At 41.4% G+C, this 17,551-nt stretch overlaps 1 protein-coding gene across 1 annotated transcript in view; it reads left to right on the forward strand.

Annotated features, from left to right (window-relative positions):
* Positions 1-273: 273 nt before the first annotated feature.
* The window catches only part of RGR (retinal G protein coupled receptor), a 17,425-nt gene continuing 147 nt past the window's right edge, over positions 274-17,551 (forward strand). Inside the window, exons 1-7 of the mRNA XM_010014495.1 lie at positions 274-448; positions 3,364-3,520; positions 5,201-5,322; positions 14,174-14,327; positions 14,874-14,991; positions 16,512-16,625; positions 17,537-17,551. The exon at positions 17,537-17,551 is cut by the window's right edge and continues 147 nt beyond it. Of these exons, the coding sequence (XP_010012797.1) occupies positions 370-448; positions 3,364-3,520; positions 5,201-5,322; positions 14,174-14,327; positions 14,874-14,991; positions 16,512-16,625; positions 17,537-17,551 (759 nt within the window). The 5' untranslated portion in view covers positions 274-369. The remainder of the gene's footprint in view (positions 449-3,363; positions 3,521-5,200; positions 5,323-14,173; positions 14,328-14,873; positions 14,992-16,511; positions 16,626-17,536) is intronic.

The raw sequence follows: 17,551 nt of genomic DNA on the forward strand, positions 1-17,551 counted from the left end.
TCCAGAACCTTTAATTCTTTTCCAGTGTTGCAGAATTAACTGGACAGGGTTCTTAATCTTGTCTCTACAAAGAACTTGTTGTAATTGCAATGAATGCTTTCATTTTGCTGGTGTCTGAAATACGATTTGCAGGGGAAGGGGGAGTGCGGGTTGATGCTAGTCCCATCATTAATAACATTCTTGCAGGGATTGTAGTGGTGGGAGTAAAAAAACCCCAAAGCCTTTATATAATAACGAACATGTGTCTGCACGTGAGCTGCTCCTTTAAGAAGCCTTGGGCTAGCGGAAGAAGGGGGATCTGGAGAAAAGGCAGCCCTACAGCTATAACATAGGGCAGAGGTTAAATCTGTTGTCATTTTTATTGCAAGTATGGTCACTGCATACTCTCTCCCTGAAGGCTTCACTGAATTAGAGGTGTTTGCCATCGGCACTGCCCTCCTGGTAGAAGGTAAGCTCGGTGCAGGACCTCAGCAGATATAAGACTTTTGCCCCTATTACTCTGGTGGGAGGGGGAAAGAAAACTGAAGCAAACGGCAGCATTTGTGGTACACTGACCAGCAGTGGTTACTGTGGCTATATCACCGGTACTTCTTGTAAGTAAAGCAGGGTGAACTGCAAGCTGTTTGCACTTAAGATCTCTGTGGCAGGGAAATACTTGCCACATAGCTTTTTTATCAAGAATTTGGGACGTAAGTTTTTGTTGTTGACTTTTAAAGGCAATTTTATCCTCCTACGGGGAAAAATGTTGAAATGACTGATAATCTCTCAATAAAACTGGGCTGCTTGTTTTGTGGGCTTTGATAGCTGTCTCAGAATCTAAGATGATAGGTCCAAACTAACTGGTTAACTGTTAGCATACACACAAATTGCCTTGGTAGTGCTGCAATTAATGGCTCTTGGATAAAAGTAAAAGCCGGAAATATACTTGCACGAGATTCAAAAGCTCTCATGGTGTTATGAAGCTAAAGTTGAGGTAGGAGACCGTATTCATTTAATTGGGCCAATGTGGGCTTTTCTTAAGGCATACACCACTTCGCTGAAAGACTGCAGCAAAACTGTGAATTTGTATCTACCTGTCAGCTAGCGAAGGACAGGCGTGTACCTAGGATTATTACGGTGTTAGTCACTGGCATCTCTTCTGAGCTACATCCCAGCCAGGGCCTGGGGCTCCATCCCTGCATAGTGCTGCTCAGCTGAGGAAGCTGGGATCATGGGGCCCAACAGTAGAGGGGGAGAAGGTGTGAGCACCATCAGAATGGGATAAATGCTCATCAGCTCACCCCATGAATGTGGAGCATGGAAGAAAGGAGAATGCTTGCCCTTTCCTTGCAGGCAAACTCAGCTGGAAGGCATCATCATGTCTGCCTGCAAAGGAAAGCTGGAAGAGCTGTGTCAGAAACTCTTCCTTGGAAGAGAAAGAGAAGAAAAACCTTTTCCTCCTGGCCTAAACAGAGAATTCAGGGCTAAACCAGGCAAGAGCATCAAGCCATCTGCAGTGCCTGGCAGGGCCTGGCATGACTTTGCACTTCATTACCGAGGGGTGAGAAGCGGCAGGAGGACGGTCACACCGCTGGGTGCTGGCAGAGCCTGACAGGCGGGTCCTGCTGGGGAACGGCTGGCTGTGGTACCACAGACTGTGCCCAGGGCTGCAGCCTGCCGGGGACCGCCTGCTGCTGAAGTCCAAACACGTACCTGCTGGTAACCCTCACTTAAAACTAGATATCATCTAACACATTTATGCTTTACTAAACACAAGTATTTTCTGTAGGGTTTCAGGCAGACTGTACCCAGTGGATTTGCCATAAAGCTTTATCTTTTCTGTCTGACTTAGAAGATAAAACTAAATAATTAAAGATTCATTCATTTTCTTAAGGCTCTGAGAGAAAGGCAGTGAAAATCTCCTTTTTTGTGGCAGCTTCTAAGTGCAGTTTGCAAAAAAGTTCTGTGGAGGAATTAAAACTTGCATTCACTTTATTAGCTGGACACATTTGCTGTCCTAAAAATGAAAACATATCTTTTTAACTAAGTTCTCTATTCATACAGTCATGCTGGCCTTCAAGAAAGCAGAGTGGGTTGAAGCCTGAAGCTTCCAAAAACTGGGGAAAGATAGAAGAAAGTTGATCTATTAGTAACTCTTTTGCTCTACTCTAAATATGGCCACAGCATACCTCTCCTAAAGGCTTCACTGCATTTGGGACAGCTGGCAGCAGTTTTACCCTGTGGGTGGGAGGTAAGCTGGCAGGGAAGAAGTAAGAGCAGCAGATCTCAAATGGCTTGAAGTATTTCTCCTGGATATAATTTGTTATATGTTGTGTAATGAAAGGCGCACATCAGCTGTTACTATGGTTATGCCGTCAGCCATTAATGCAATTAAGGTAGGAGCGTGATTTCTGATGGACAAAATCATCCATCTTATGTAACTGCAGAGCTAAGACATTTAACATAAGTAACTACGCTGCAGAATGAGGAGATACGGGTTTTTTCTGTGCTACATCATTTCTCTTTCCAAGAAGAACACAAAAAGACATACTGCCTCTCATCTAACTGAGACCTGGGATGTTGACTCAGAGCTTCATCAGGGCTAAAATAATTCAGGTAATTCATCTTGAAAAGGATATTAAAGGACAAAGCTTGAGTTTAAACCAGCGAAGAACAGGTTTCAGGGTGGCACAGCTCTGTGCTGGGTGAATAGCTAGAGTTGCTTGGATGTTCCTCTCTGAGGACCAACATTAACTTATTTTTTAAATCTACCAGTGACTGCTTTTTATAATTAGATTATTCCTTTCCATGTATAGTCTATTGACGAAAGGCAGTAATAAGATTGAGCTGGTGTGATTCAAGCACTGTCTAGGCTAACCTTAGACAGAAGCCCAAAGGGAGGCAGGCTGACTGAAACACGGCTGAGGGATTTAAAAACAAAAGAATGTTACAAATGATATTAAACACAGCCCAGTTCTCTACCAAAGACAGGCCTGGAGATATGTGCACCAGCAGCATGTGCTGGCTGTCTGCCCCCGCCTCCCTGTATTTCCCTCACTCTGACCCATGTGTCCCTGGATGGAGCCCAGCAATCAGGTTTCTCTATTAAAACAAAAGGCAGAATACAAATAAGATTAAAGCATTTCTGCTCTGCATGACTAGACACATCCCCAGTGTAGTAGGAAGCACGGGCTTCAGCTGTCACCTCTGACTTCTCTGCTGAAAGTCTTTGCAACTTGCGTGCAGACTGTGACTACTATCTATGTGCATTCCCTGTGCATAAGTTTCCACAGTAATTATTGTTCTCTCATTAAAGAAAACAGAGTATCAATATAGATATTTTCCATTTCCAGTTGAATCACGCAAAACAATTCTGTGTTTCAGCCCTGCTTGGCTTCTGTCTGAATGGCTTGACAATTATATCTTTCCGAAAAATCAAAGAACTCCGAACACCCAGCAACCTGCTGGTTCTCAGCATTGCAGTGGCTGACTGTGGGATCTGCATCAACGCATTCATCGCTGCCTTTTCCAGCTTCCTAAGGTATATATCTTCTTCTTCCTAAAGGATGCTCAGAACCACATCAAAATTAACAGTCTAAGTTCTAAGAGGTCAAATTAATACAAAAGACTCTCTAGCATAACATCTAATCAACCTTTTCATTCTTTCTATTTGAAACCACAAAATTAAACTCTATATAGTTCTACCAAGCAAGCAAAACCATAGACTTTAGTGCATATAATCACTGGTAGATTATAAAACTGATTATAGAAGACATTTAATCAGGCAGCTTTACCAGTGGTTATAGTAGAAGCTGCTTGAATATCGAAATAGTAGTACATTTTCATTTGACTAAACCTCTAGATTGACCCCAAAGTTATTTTTAAGTCTGACTGGGATTTTATGAACCTTTCCATTAAAACACTTATTTGAGAAATTTGCCAAAAATGAAAATGACAATCTTTTAGCAGGGAGTTCACATCAGTTGTGACACATCTGATTTTCCACATTTTCACACATGTCAATCATTCAATCAGAGGACAGAAATAATATTTAGCATATCAGTGAATAATTACAACAAAAATCACAAGAAAACCATACTCAAAATACAAAAACCCCACAACCCTGTCAATTAGCTAATGAATAATTCTGCCTTAATACCGTATTTTTAAACCCTGGAAATACTTTTAATAGAGAACTGAAATACATTTCAAGACATAATGTGACCATTTTATCCTCCCTTAATGGATGTAAAAACATTTTTGCGAATTAGCAAGTCAATAACAAGCTCCAATGAGGTCTTATTCAATATTATTTTACTTCCTGTATAGGTCACTCTTGTTCAGATGCTTATGTCTCACTGGAGTCAATAAAGATGCCTTTACTGAGCTGCAGCTGAGAAGCTAAGGTCGATATATCATAATAAGCTTGGTTTTAACAACTGCAGGACCTTTTCTTTTAAATGGGAGCAGAAGTTTCCCAGCCTCCCAAATAGTCAGCTGCCTCCTGTTCAATGGGACTTTCAGGTGCAGTCTCCTAATGAATTATACTGTTGTTCTGTAAACACATGACAAAGTAGTTTGCTGAAGATTTCTACCTCACAGCCAGCTTTATGAGCATGAGAGTCAGGTTAGATGAGCAGAGAAAGAAAAAAAGCTATATGGCTTCTTGCCATGGCTGACCATGATATTAAAGGCACATGTCAGCAGATGTGACATGAGATTATCTCATGGTTCTTTGCATTTTATGTCTGCAAAGACATTTGGAGGCCTCAGACTTGCTATCAGGAGTATTTTTGTTTATTGTGAGCTTTTGCACTCTGTTGCATGGTGACCACTGACTTTCCAGAGCTTATTATCATTTGCTATATTCACATGTTAACGAATTGGCTGCTCCCAGTGGGTACAGCATTTTGAAGATATGGATAATTGGATGAAATGAAGATTTCAAATTAAAAAAAAATACTTTCCAATGCATAAATTAAGGGTTTATTTTCTTTTCTATATTAAGAGTTAAAGAGCTGTTGTATAATATCAGACACCACATCAAGATAAATGATGGCAAATACCTAAAGGCAACCACAGTAACATTTTTCACAATGTTTCTCAGACTTACGAAGCACGACAAAGGCTATCATCATTTTGCCGTCACCGTTAATACATTTCCAAACATGTCTTCACCTTTTTCTATAATTTTCTTAACATACTTCCTGTTTGTTGACAGATACTGGCCCTATGGCTCTGACGGCTGTCAAATCCATGGATTCCAGGGTTTCTTGACAGCACTAGCCAGCATTTGCTCCAGCGCTGCAGTTGCCTGGGACCGGTATCATCACTACTGTACAAGTAAGGGATACAATTTACCTAGTAATCTTACCCATATCCTGCTATAAGGCAGCTTGCTTATATTTCAGAGAATCTGAATTTATTACCTGAGTATCTTACATGTAAGTTTATCTTACAAACTAAAGATAGAGCAAATATAAACAATCTGGCCAAAGGACCTCTTCCCATAGAGGGGGCACTAACCAACCACCTTCAGGACGTATTTCCTTTTCCAGATCACATCCAAGTTGTGACCCTCTTGCCATGCTTTCACTTTCTCCATAAGTAATCTTCAAAACAAAATCCAAACCAAAATACAACTCATCATATTGAAGAAAAATTTATGCACCTACAGCTTCCATCCAGCACCCTGCTGTGTACCACACAGATCTTCATGCCCATGCAGAGCTTACTAATTACAGATAAATTTGGTGCAGCTAGAGATCTGCCTCTGCAGAGACGGCAGCTGGAACACAGCCCATGGCAAAGCACTTCTGCAGAGCTTCGACTGAGCAGACAGAGCTCAGCAGCCCCATCGTGAGACAAACACTTTGGGGTGCAAGAGCCATTGGTGAGGTCTATGCAACATTCCACATTCCTTTATGAAGACTGGAACTTGGTATATTTGTTCCCAAGCAAGGAAAAAATTATCTACAAGTTCCAATAAAAGTGGCAGAGCTATTTTTAAGTACTGATAAGAGGAGGAAATGTTATTTTTCTTCTCTTTGTGAAGGCCAATTTTTGTATTTTTTCTTGCAATATAGTTTTTAACTAGCTCTGACACCTTAGCTGGATTTAATGGAAATCCAATATTAGACAGGGAGATCAACTCAGGAAAATAAATTTGACATTTTCTGTGGACTTATGAAAGCATATTTTTGATTTAGGTGAAAGTTTGAAAAGATTGTCAGATATGTGGATTTATAGAGATAGATATGCTCTCTTTAATCACAGAAATTCCTCCCAACCTTTGGCGGTATTACATTTGTACATTCATGTAACGTGAGTGGAAATTCCTGAGAATTCAGCAGGTTTTGGCATCTGTGGAGACTGCTGGGATTTGTGCTGGAACTCCAGCTGTGCTCCAGCCACCACCGTGGATGGGGAGAACAGGGGGATAACTGTATTATCTTGCACAGAAGTCAGGAAGCACAGCAAGGGCCATTATCACCTGCTGTAAAACAAAACAGCAGCCTTGTAAGCACTGGAACTTGCAAAACCTGCTTTTTTGTGCATATGGTGCACAGGGATGATATTCACCTTTGTCTAATAAGATAAGACTTGGGCTGACTGCTTGTCCTGGTTTCAGCTGTAACAGCAGCTATGGGTGCTTTCACAGGGCACCACCTCTCCACGAACACCAACTTTCACAGTAAATGCAGCCGCTTAGTACCTGTCAGTCCCCACTTCTCTCTCCAGTATAATTCTAAGTAGCCAGTGTTTTCAAAAGTTGTCAGGAAAGGATTGAGTGACAAACACAGGGTGTACAATCTCACAGGTCTCATTAGGAAGATGGAAAAAATACATATATGAAATACAAACTTATTCTGAAAGGACATCCTAGCACTCCGCAATGCTAGGAATGCGCTAGTTCACACTATACAGTAATTTTGGCAGTCATGTGGGAGCTCTGCCACCTGGGAAAAATTGGTGAGGTTGTCCTCATCTGCAGCTTTCATGTCTCCTGCTAAAGTCAGGCTTTTTCCAGAGGAATGAGGAGACCAGAGTACCTCATGCGACCACACCATTCCCCAAAATACTGTGTCCCTTTGGCAATGTTGATAGACAAATGCAGCCCTCCTTTTATTGTGCTAAAGCACAGGCTGCTCAGACCACTTCACAAATTACTTACTAAATGAAAGTGTAAAAGCTGGCTGGGAAAGAAACTTCTGAGCTGCAGCACTTCAGTCCCCTCTGCCGCTGGCATCCTCACAGCCTTTCAGGCATGGCTTTCATACGATTAAAGCAGCAAGTGGTAAAACACACTCAGAGCAGACAACAAACATGTTCAATCTGAAGATCCTGTTGAGGGTGGAAAGGTTGCCAACTTTTTGTTCTGCAACTTTGTTAAGAATTTTTCTCTTTTCCTCAAGCATGGAAATGTTGCGGGGTTTTTTTCATGTCCAAAGGCTCCAAATCATGCAGGCAGTAAGCTAAATCCATACTAACACCCTTTGGACACTGAAATGTGTTTGGAGCTAGAATAGGAGCATCTGTATTTTACAAAAGAGAGCCTGAAAATAAGCATGTCTTTGGAAAGACATTTTATTCTCTGCAACATTGGCTTTAATGCTTTTATGTCATGCCCTCCTCCAGTCAAGAACATACTACATTAAGAGCACAGGCAGAGAGACCCTAAGGGCACAAGCTTCTTTACTTTGCTCAAATTATTACTTACTGATGGCCAAACATTGCTTCTGTTAGTGAACACTTTGAATAACAAAACAAAAAAACCAAAAAAACCCTCAAAACCCAGAAGGTTTTAAAAGCTCATGCTCTGTGGCTATTCCAGTAAAACCAGCCACTTCTGGTTTCATCCTTCACATGTTGATTGCAAGGAAGACTAAATCATATTTTATAGCTCTGATATCCCAAGGCTCCGGGCTATATGTGTTCTCAATCCATACATTAAACTCCTGCTGACACCGGTGTGAGTTTGCATGCCTGTACAGAAGGTACAAAATACCTCTGCCTAAAAAACAAAGCTGTCAACCATTTATCTTCATTCCTTGGGAACTGGTACTCTTTCCAGACTAAATTACATCAATGTTTTTGTTATGTCCTAACAGTTTCCCAATAAATCCTTTCTTGTGACATTTCTTTGCTTCACACTTGATTATCCACCATCCATATTTCTAAGGAAGAAAGAGCTGATGAGAGTGTGAGAGATTACTAAAATAGCGAGGAAAAAAAATGGGACTTCTCAGCCATTCTGGAGTCTAGTAACACAAATATGTTCACCAACATCCTGAAAACTAACCAATTTTTTTAATTAGTTTGATCTGAAAGTCAATACAACCCTTGGTGACATAGTGCTAGCCTTTAATGCATACTCATAACCACACATGTCATGCGTCAGAAAAGAGGTTGATATTGATTGGCATATGGAAGAAAATCGTATGACCATCACACATGACAGAGATGCTAGAGTTTCAAGACATTTTACTCTCCAACGTTTTACTCTCCTCCCTCTTTCTTTCTTCCTCCCAGGCAACCATGCAGGGCAATTCTCTTTTCACCCCCTAAATATGACTTTGCGGCCTATGGGGCTACTTTCGCAGCAAGGAGGAAAGAACTACATATGTTTGTAGTCTCTGAAAGTCTCTATAAGAGGGTAAAAGGCAGGGGAGTCTGAAGGGTTTGAATGTCGATCACTAGCAAGATGGGGAAATAGATCATTATATTTCAAAATCTAATCATTAGTGGTGGAAGGGAAAAAACAAAATCAGTTTTACATTAGTGCCTGACAGTGAAGTAGGAAAGGGCAAACTCCAAGGAAGCTGTCTATCAACAGCCAAACATTCAAGAGAGAAGACGACATTTTATATCAAGGTAGACATTGTTAGCTCTCCCTCCCTGGCCACTGAAATGGGGAGAACACCCTGAATTACATTGTTAACACAGTAAGGGAGGAAGGAAGCATCAGCCTGGGATGTCTCACTGGAGCAGGGATCAGGCAGGCTGGTGGACAGCCCAGGGGGTCAGTGACCTAAAAAAAGGCAGACACCTACCATGGAGACATTTTTGCTGAAGGCATTTCAATCTAACATGCTGCTAATCTTGGTGAGAGGGTAGTATTCTGCCATCAGCAGCTTGTGGAGAGGGGAAGGATCCTGATCAGGTTTTTTCCCTTTCCTAACCACAGCATACAGATACAGCTTTAAAAGGAAAGAAAATACCTCTATCAGATTTTACAGTTGCATTTAAGAATTAGGGGAAATGGAAAATCTGAAGTGATTTATGTCAGTACTTTTCTCAATATTACAAAAGAAAAGACGAACAAAATAAGCAGGGATTTCACAGTAGCATTTAATTTCAAGAAGTAGAATTGCAGTGAGTTTTATCTAATCCTTAACATTCAATGAAATATAGGTTGTTATATCAGTATTCAGAGATTAGCAAACTACCATTTGCTCCAATTGCAGCTGTCAGCTCTGTCAAATTAGGAGCAAGTGCTTACCTCCTGTCACACTTACTGCAGCCACCCTGCCACACTTCCCTCATCTAGTCATGTACTTGCATCAGTTTTCCCTGACAAAATGCCAATGTTTATACAGCTCTTGCACTTTCACTGAAGCAGGAGATAATTGCCAAGACAACTTTGTGATCATGGAGAACCACAGCAAAAAAAAAAAAAAAAAAAAAAAAACCAAAATCAATGGAGTAAAAAACCCCCTTTATTAGGTTATTTTTAAGAGCATTTTTAATGTTATGCACTAACGAAGCTATTATGCAGTGCAGCTTTCTTATTCCTACAAAAAATGAATGATTGTGAGCACCAGTGATTGGTGCTTTTCACACTGCAGATGAAGTAGGCACCAATACCTATCTTATGACTGATACATATTCTCAGATACTTTTGGTTTTGACAAACTTCACCAATTTTAAGTGATGCATGCCATGAAGTCTGGTACAAGCCATGTTGTTCTGGAATACATCAACCATTATAACATAACCATTTGCAAGAATAAGGAAAAGGGACTTCTCCCTTCATCCTGGAAAATCCTTTTATCCTTTTGTTTGAGAATTTCTTTTTGAACACCAGCCTGAAATCTAGCTGAAAGGTAGCCTCTGTGTCAAATTTTGTTTTGTTCTTTCTGTGAAAATTGGCTGAATTTTTGACCCATTTACAAGTGTACCAAAAAAAAAAAAAAAAAATCTAAATTCATAAATATCTCCACAGACTAGAGATGTAGGTTTATGATTATGTCACCAAAACCTGGCCAACGTAATCAAAAGGATTAAGGTTCCATGTTCTATTTTAGCACTTCTAAAATCCAAGATTTTGACATCACAATTTTAGAAATCATTAAATGATGGGGGTTTTGTTTATAAGAGTGACCTCTTTCTGTTCCGAAGCAATTACAGAAGCCATTTTAAATCCTCTGTATTAGTAGTTCACTGTGTGGAAAAGAGAAGCTTCCCTCTTGCTTTTCAAGGAGAGAAAGCCAAAGTACAAGAGTGATTGGACTTAATAGGACCAAATTGCCATCACTGGGACCTAATTTGGAATTATATCCTTAAGCATAAAATGAGGTCCATACATACACATTTAACTGAATTAGGATCTACACGGCTATTACATTAAATTTTATCAGAAAAAAAAAAAAAAGGCATTTAAGGTAAAGCAATGGCTTGCACTGCACAAAAACAACCAAACTGCTGCCAACCTGCTCTCCTGCTGTCAGCCCTCTCCGAGGAGGACATTTTTGCTGACTGAATGAAGCACAAGTCTTTCACTGTTCTTGTACTAGAAGTATTTTCTCTGGAAACTAAAACTAAAACAACGTCAGGCTTAATTTTACATTCATACATTTTTAGCTACCTCTGATATGTCATTAAATATTTCCTGGAGGGTCAATGGGCAGCTGATTTCATGAGGACTATTTCACCATAAATCTCATTCTGCAAAAGGCCAAATCCAGAAGGGAAAAAAAATAGTTTCATTAGTTCTGATTGTCTCGTTTTCTAATGTCCAAAATAGGGCTCCTTAAGTGTGAGGAAACAGAACATATGAACTCAGCTCCAGAGATGAGCTTCCCAAATGCAGGCTGTCAAGATATGCCTGGTGCCAGACCTCATTATTGCATGATGGTCCTTTTATTCTACGTCTAATAAGAAAATGGTGTTCCCTAACGCCTATGGAAAAGTAACTAAAATAAACCTTTTCTTAGAGTTTTTCATAGAAGAGGCACAAAAGTTAAAGCAAAAACTTAGGAAAACAAAGGGAAAGAAGGAAAGCTAATGGAAATTGGGAAGTGTCATCTAGCTGTGATCCCCATAGCTCTGCCAGGCGTGTGGGCCTCCCCAGCTGCCAAAAGCACACAGAGCTTTCCCCTAGAGTGTCCCATGGGCTGCACTACTCCTGTTACAAAACTATACATAGAAATCTTCTTTAAAGCCACTCTTGATAGAAAATACTTGACAGCCATTTCAGCAGCAGGCTTCACAACTTGCTGCCTGCATACACCCCCGCTGGTAGCACATGGGGCCAGAGGAAAGATGTGGCACCAAGAGTCTGGGCACCATGAAGGACCCCAAAGATGGTGGGAGCCAGTGGAGCAAGAGCTTCTCCCGCAAGGCAAGCGCAGGGAAGGTGAGATTTCCACCAACCACTCCATGCACCCATGCAGGCAGTGGATCAGCTGCTCTCTGTCCGCACAGGCACCCACAGGCTGCCTTCAGCATGCCACCAACATGGTCGCTGCAGCTGAGGGCAAATTTTGCCAATGCAAGGATCTTTCCCTTACATGGAAAGATACATAAGGTGCCTGTGTGTTGCTGGGACCTAGTGATGCTAGAGTGACTCAGTCAGGGCTCATCATGTTTCGAGACCTTTATGATATTGGAGTAGTCCTTGAAGTGAAAGGATGGTGTGGAAAGAGAGCAAAGTTTCTGCCACAGGATACCAAGAAAAACAATTGGTATTCACTATTTTAAGGAACTGCTGAGGAAAAAAATAAACCAAAACACACCACACAAAACCAAACAACAAGATTTAGTTTGTTTCTCTCAGACTATCAGGAAGGCTCACCACTTACAAAATCCCAAAGCAATAAAGCTACTTCTGGCATTGTGAAGAAACACAATTCAGATCCAGGTTTCAGCGCAGCTCCTTAGGATAATGCCTTTAAAATGAAGCTAGACTATGTAAAACACAAAACAAACCTGACAGCTTATGTAATAAGCTTTGTCCTGACTGAATTTCAAGTTACACTTGTGTAAAGCCAAGCTACAAGAGCCACTATGTAGAACACAAATGGAAATGGAAACCTTGGATGAGTAACAATTCTAACATGCTTGTTTGAGCATATACCTAAATATGATGCAGTTCTGAAAGATACAACTTAGGCTACGCTGCTTCTTTGAACTGGGAGATTAAGGATAATTACAAGTTACTAAAAAGTTTTATTCATATTTTTAGTTCCCCGAATCAGAAACTATTCCTTTATTTTCATCTATGTCCTATTATGCCAGTACTAGAAAACAATATTTGAGCCTTTGTAGCTACAGTATATCTTCTATGTAGGGATCACACAAAAGACAGATATTAGTCCTTACTAATCACTCTTCATTAGTAATTATTAAAAAATAATGTTTTAAATGACTAAAAAAAAAAAGCAAAATATTTATTGGTAACTACTGTAGTAAAACATAGAGTAAGAAGGATTTATTTTCCCTTTTCCTTGGTATTTAAACTGCAATGTGTACACCTGTCTTTTGCCATAATTAATTTTTGAACACCTGCACCAAACCATTTTTCCAGGTTGATTTTTTAGTGCAACTCAAACTAATTATTTTTTCTGAAGAACCCCTGTAAGAAGAAAAATGACAGAGGTAAAATCAGCATTCCTATAAAAGGGCAATTTCACTAACACACATACCTTATTATCCTTCTTTAAAATACACAGGGACAGTAAAACACAAAATAGCTACTGCAGAGTTTGCAGTCCTTCCTGGGCTTGACGCCTTATGGGATGCTCTCCATCCTCAAGACAGCCTTGTCCGATTCCATGGCAGGGCCTCACCCCATGCATCCCCCCTCCAATCTTTCACCTTTCTGAGAAAGGTTAAAATTGGCCTGAATCTTCCTGGCCTGCTGTCATAATGCTGCTGTTAAGGGCAGGCAAAAAGATTGCTTCCCAACCTCAGTGAAAATTACATCATTACTCCTCCCTAATGAGAGATTTTATTAGAAAGGAGTAATGGGAAAAGTCGCCATGCTCCTTGCTGGTGCAGCTGGCGTCATGGGCTGTTCAGCATGGGCATGATTATAGATGTTAGCCTCAATAACAAAATTATCTAAGCCTTTTTAGATGCAAGCAGTGAGGCTAACACAATATCCTGCAGCAGCAGGGAAGCCTGCCTGCCTTTTCCATGAAGAAATACTTCTTGTGTCTTCTGAAGTTTCCAATCTTTCATTTCATTCATTGACTTATTCCCATGGGATTTTATGGAACTAGATGAGATAGGCACTGTCCTGAACCCAGGACAACTATAAAATTACTAATGCTGAGCTTCGTATTTCCTGTTCCAGGCTAAGTAATGATATCAAGGGCAAAATAATTTGACCAACAGTATTTTTAGAACAAGATCTTTTATCAGCTTGTGTATATATATTCATATATATATATTGATGAGCAGCAATCTTAGAACAGGGTACATTTAATACCCATACATGCCCTGCACTCCTGACAGGGCAGACGGAAAGCAGGCAGAGGCTGGAGAGTGAGTGCAGAATCATACTTCTGATCTGACCCACACCCTGCAGCAGGACTCTAGTTCTTCAAACAGTATTTATTGTATCGCCCTGGTCATTCTACGCTGCCTCATGTAAGACTTCAAAGCACATCCCCAAAATACAAGAATATAATGTTTGTAGCAGCAGCGTGGTACAAAGCTGAGCAGTAATACAGCATTTGTCTAAGTAAAGCACACAAAGGGAAAATAAAATTTGCTGTTTCCTAAAGTCTAAAATCTCCCTTCATATTTTATGCAAGGCTGATTTCTTCATACTCTGATCAGCTTCAGGCTACAAAACACAGACAACTGCTTGTTGGCAGTTGGCACTTGGCTCTGGCCCCAAAGAGCTGGACAGCTTTTGCCAGTGGTTTAATTCCAGGCATAGAGACACCCTTTTCTCTTCCTACAGGGAGCAAGCTGCAGTGGAGCACAGCCATCTCCATGGTGGTGTTTGCATGGCTGTTTGCTGCCTTTTGGTCCGTGATGCCCTTGCTGGGGTGGGGGGAATACGACTACGAACCCCTCCGAACCTGCTGCACCCTGGACTACAGCAAAGGGGACAGGTGAGGGCCAGGGACAGCTCCCATGGGAAGGAGGGATGTGGCTGCCATCCCCTGGGGTGGCCTTGGCAGCACACCGAAGTCCTCAGCTGTGCCCCAGCATTGATGCTGGGGCAAGCCAGGCACAATCCGAGGCTGCGTTGACTCACATGGTGGCATGAGGGAATGTCTAAAGTCAGTTTTCTCTCTGCTCAGGTTTCTGCTACTCCCTTGCTCATCTATAAGCTGCATCTTTCCTGGGTTTAAGACTTAAAACTCTTTTAGAATGATTTTGGTTTTATGCAGTCCAGCACAGATGTCTGAGTAGGGATGCTTGGGTTTAGAAAACAAACACCCGTTGTGATTTTCTACAACACTATCTGTCCCACACACAACAGCATAGCACAACTTAACCAGCCTCCAGCAAATGCTGCACCTAAAGTACATTGACAAAACTGGTTTGGGCAATTTAAAAAACAAACAAACAAACATTTACACCAAGTTTACACAGATGTCCTAGAGAGGAATTAACAACCTCTTCTTTTTTTCCCCCCTCTTAACCCTTTCCAGAAATTACATCACATTCCTTTTTGCTTTGTCCATTTTCAATTTCATCATCCCGGGCTTCATCATGCTGACAGCCTATCAGTCCATACACCAGAAATTCAAGAAAACTGGGCACTATAAGGTAAGAAAGCTTCCTCAGCCCTGCACCTACCTTGCCAAAATAGAGCTGCATCCATTAGAGACAAAGTCCTCAATAAAACACTTTTTTCGCAGATGCTTTGGCTCAGCACCTTCTGTGCTAACTCTGCAGAGTTACTTGAGAAGGAGCGTAGCACAACACAGATGGGGCCACCCAAGAAGTTTGTGGAAACTCCATCCTTAGAGATTTCAAGATTTGACCAGCCAGCCACATCTGTCCCAACCTAGCTCTTTAAAGAGTTCCCCATCAAAGCTAGGGTCAGGGTAGTGACCCTGAGGATTCCCCTCCACCAAAAAAACAAAGGTCCAACTCTTGTCACAAAACAAACAGGCAGCACAGAGAATATTTGCTAATCGCATACCTATATTTACCTAGAGAAACTTTGCTCAGGAAGGATCATTATTTCCTGCTCTGCTATAGGCCATTAGCTTATCACTAAGGAAGTCAGCCAGAACATCAGCACTTCAAAGAATCATGCAGGCACCCCCTGAGGGAAGAAGGACCTTCCTATACGTGCTGTGTTTACACTTGGCTGAGGAAATTCAGAAATCTTTATGAGCTGGAAACAAAGGAATTGCTCTGGTGTGGCAGGTTTATGGGAATGTAATGTTGTGATTATATGAGTTCTTTCCTCAGGTGCAGGCTCTACAGTCTGGGGCACTATGTATAGCTGGCAGGAACAGCCTGACCCCTGCACTCAGTAAAGACAGTCACTTCTCAAGGGGGGTTTTATACCAGCAAAGAGACAGGCAGATTGGTTTGTAGCTGTCTGGAATAAATACATGTACCCTCTATGAGAAATACTTGAACAGTTTTCGGTGTTTATTATTGTAAGTCTACTGCCTTTTTTTCCAGTGAGTTTATGCAGTAGTGTGTCATTTCTCTCTTACGATATTCTCTAGCTGCGCAGACTAGTTACAATGCAGAAAATTTAAGGATTAATTTATCACTTCCCTATCATTAACATAAGATACATGGGAAGAGCTGGCCATGAACACCATGGATAAGGCCCTAAAATAAAGGACAGAGGAATCATACTACCATAACACAACTGCCACTACATGCATCTGTTGCACTGCTGTAGTAGTGGCTTCTCACAGTTTATTTGCCTGCAAGACCCTCTAAGAAGTCAGCAAAAAGTTGTTGCTTTTTATCTGTTTTCAAATTTCCACACTACCCTTACTCCTCAGCAGCCACTACCAGCCATGGCTTCTATGTCTAGCACACGCACTGACCTAACTGATCTGCCACAAGGTGCTTTGTCACTTCTGCCCAGGAGCAACTGCCATACCACACCCGGCCCCCGGAAACAGGGCTTTGGGGCTTGCTGCGCAGGCAGCCCCTCTGATACTGACAGCAAAGCAGCAATGATATGGCATATCCTGCTGGCTGGTCCTCTCCTGCTGCTGAGCAGGAACCATGGTCTCCTAGGATTTGTTCTATCCACTTGTGGCAGTGTGCAATTGTGAAACACCAAGAAATTTATTGCTCTTGTCTTTCAGTTTAATACTGGTTTACCGTTGAAGACGCTGGTCACTTGCTGGGGCCCCTATTGCCTTTTATGCTTCTACGCCGCAGTTGAAAATGTGATGTTCATTTCGCCGAAATACCGCATGGTACGTCTGTGCCGCCCGAGGGAATTCGAGCAGTGACATTCTCCTTGCTCTCCTCTCTCCGTTCCTATGGAACAACGCCAATTTACTGACAAATGTGTTTAGTTGTTATAACATATATAACAAGTAGATTGTTTCCTTAAACATTCTGTTCATCTACCACTTTAAGGCAAAACAGCTAAGCACAGTGATATAACAGACATTATAGTAATGCTTTGATCAAGCAACAATTTCAGAAGCCTAGGGTTGGTCTTTTTCCTTTAGCACTCAGGGGTCTGTAGCCTGTACTGCTTCATGGTTCATAGGAGCTTTTTCTGTCCTTCCCAGAGTCAAGTAGCAGCTCCATATTTTCAATTTTGAAGAGACTGTTTGTCTCATTCATTTTCCTAATACTTCTCTCTCCTCAGAGAAGCTACAATTGACCTCTGTTAACATTATGCCACCTCCTTTTTTCCCTTTTTCCTATGAGTCCTGGCTCCAAAACTGCCTCTGGGACTCACATCAAACCTTTCAACTTTGATTCAGCCCCTAAGAATCAACTCAGTTTCAGGTCACCAAATGCATGCCTGTACTTAGGAATTCAGTACCCCATGTAATATGTGTTAGTAATATCAGCACACTTACCCATCAGAAGGTGCCCGCAGCACACCCTTCACTCCTCCCAAGTTTTTGCATTCACTCTCAACTGAAATATCCCGGTTTCAGGCAATGCTGATCTAAATTCTTTCTCCTGGAGATGACAATTTCCTGAGCAAGGGCCTCCAACTGACCAAATTGCTTTTACCTCTCATCGCTCTAGGAGTAGCAAGCTACTGGCACTGGAGACAGGCATTTGTTCAGTAAAGGGAAACTGAAATCAGCTCATTGGCTCCTTGGTGAATTTTCCTATTTATAAATTTTGTGTTTCTCTACAGATTCCTGCTGTTATT

Source organism: Nestor notabilis, unplaced genomic scaffold (assembly GCF_000696875.1).
Source record: "Nestor notabilis isolate BGI_N333 unplaced genomic scaffold, ASM69687v1 scaffold31675, whole genome shotgun sequence".
Lineage (NCBI taxonomy): Eukaryota > Metazoa > Chordata > Aves > Psittaciformes > Psittacidae > Nestor > Nestor notabilis.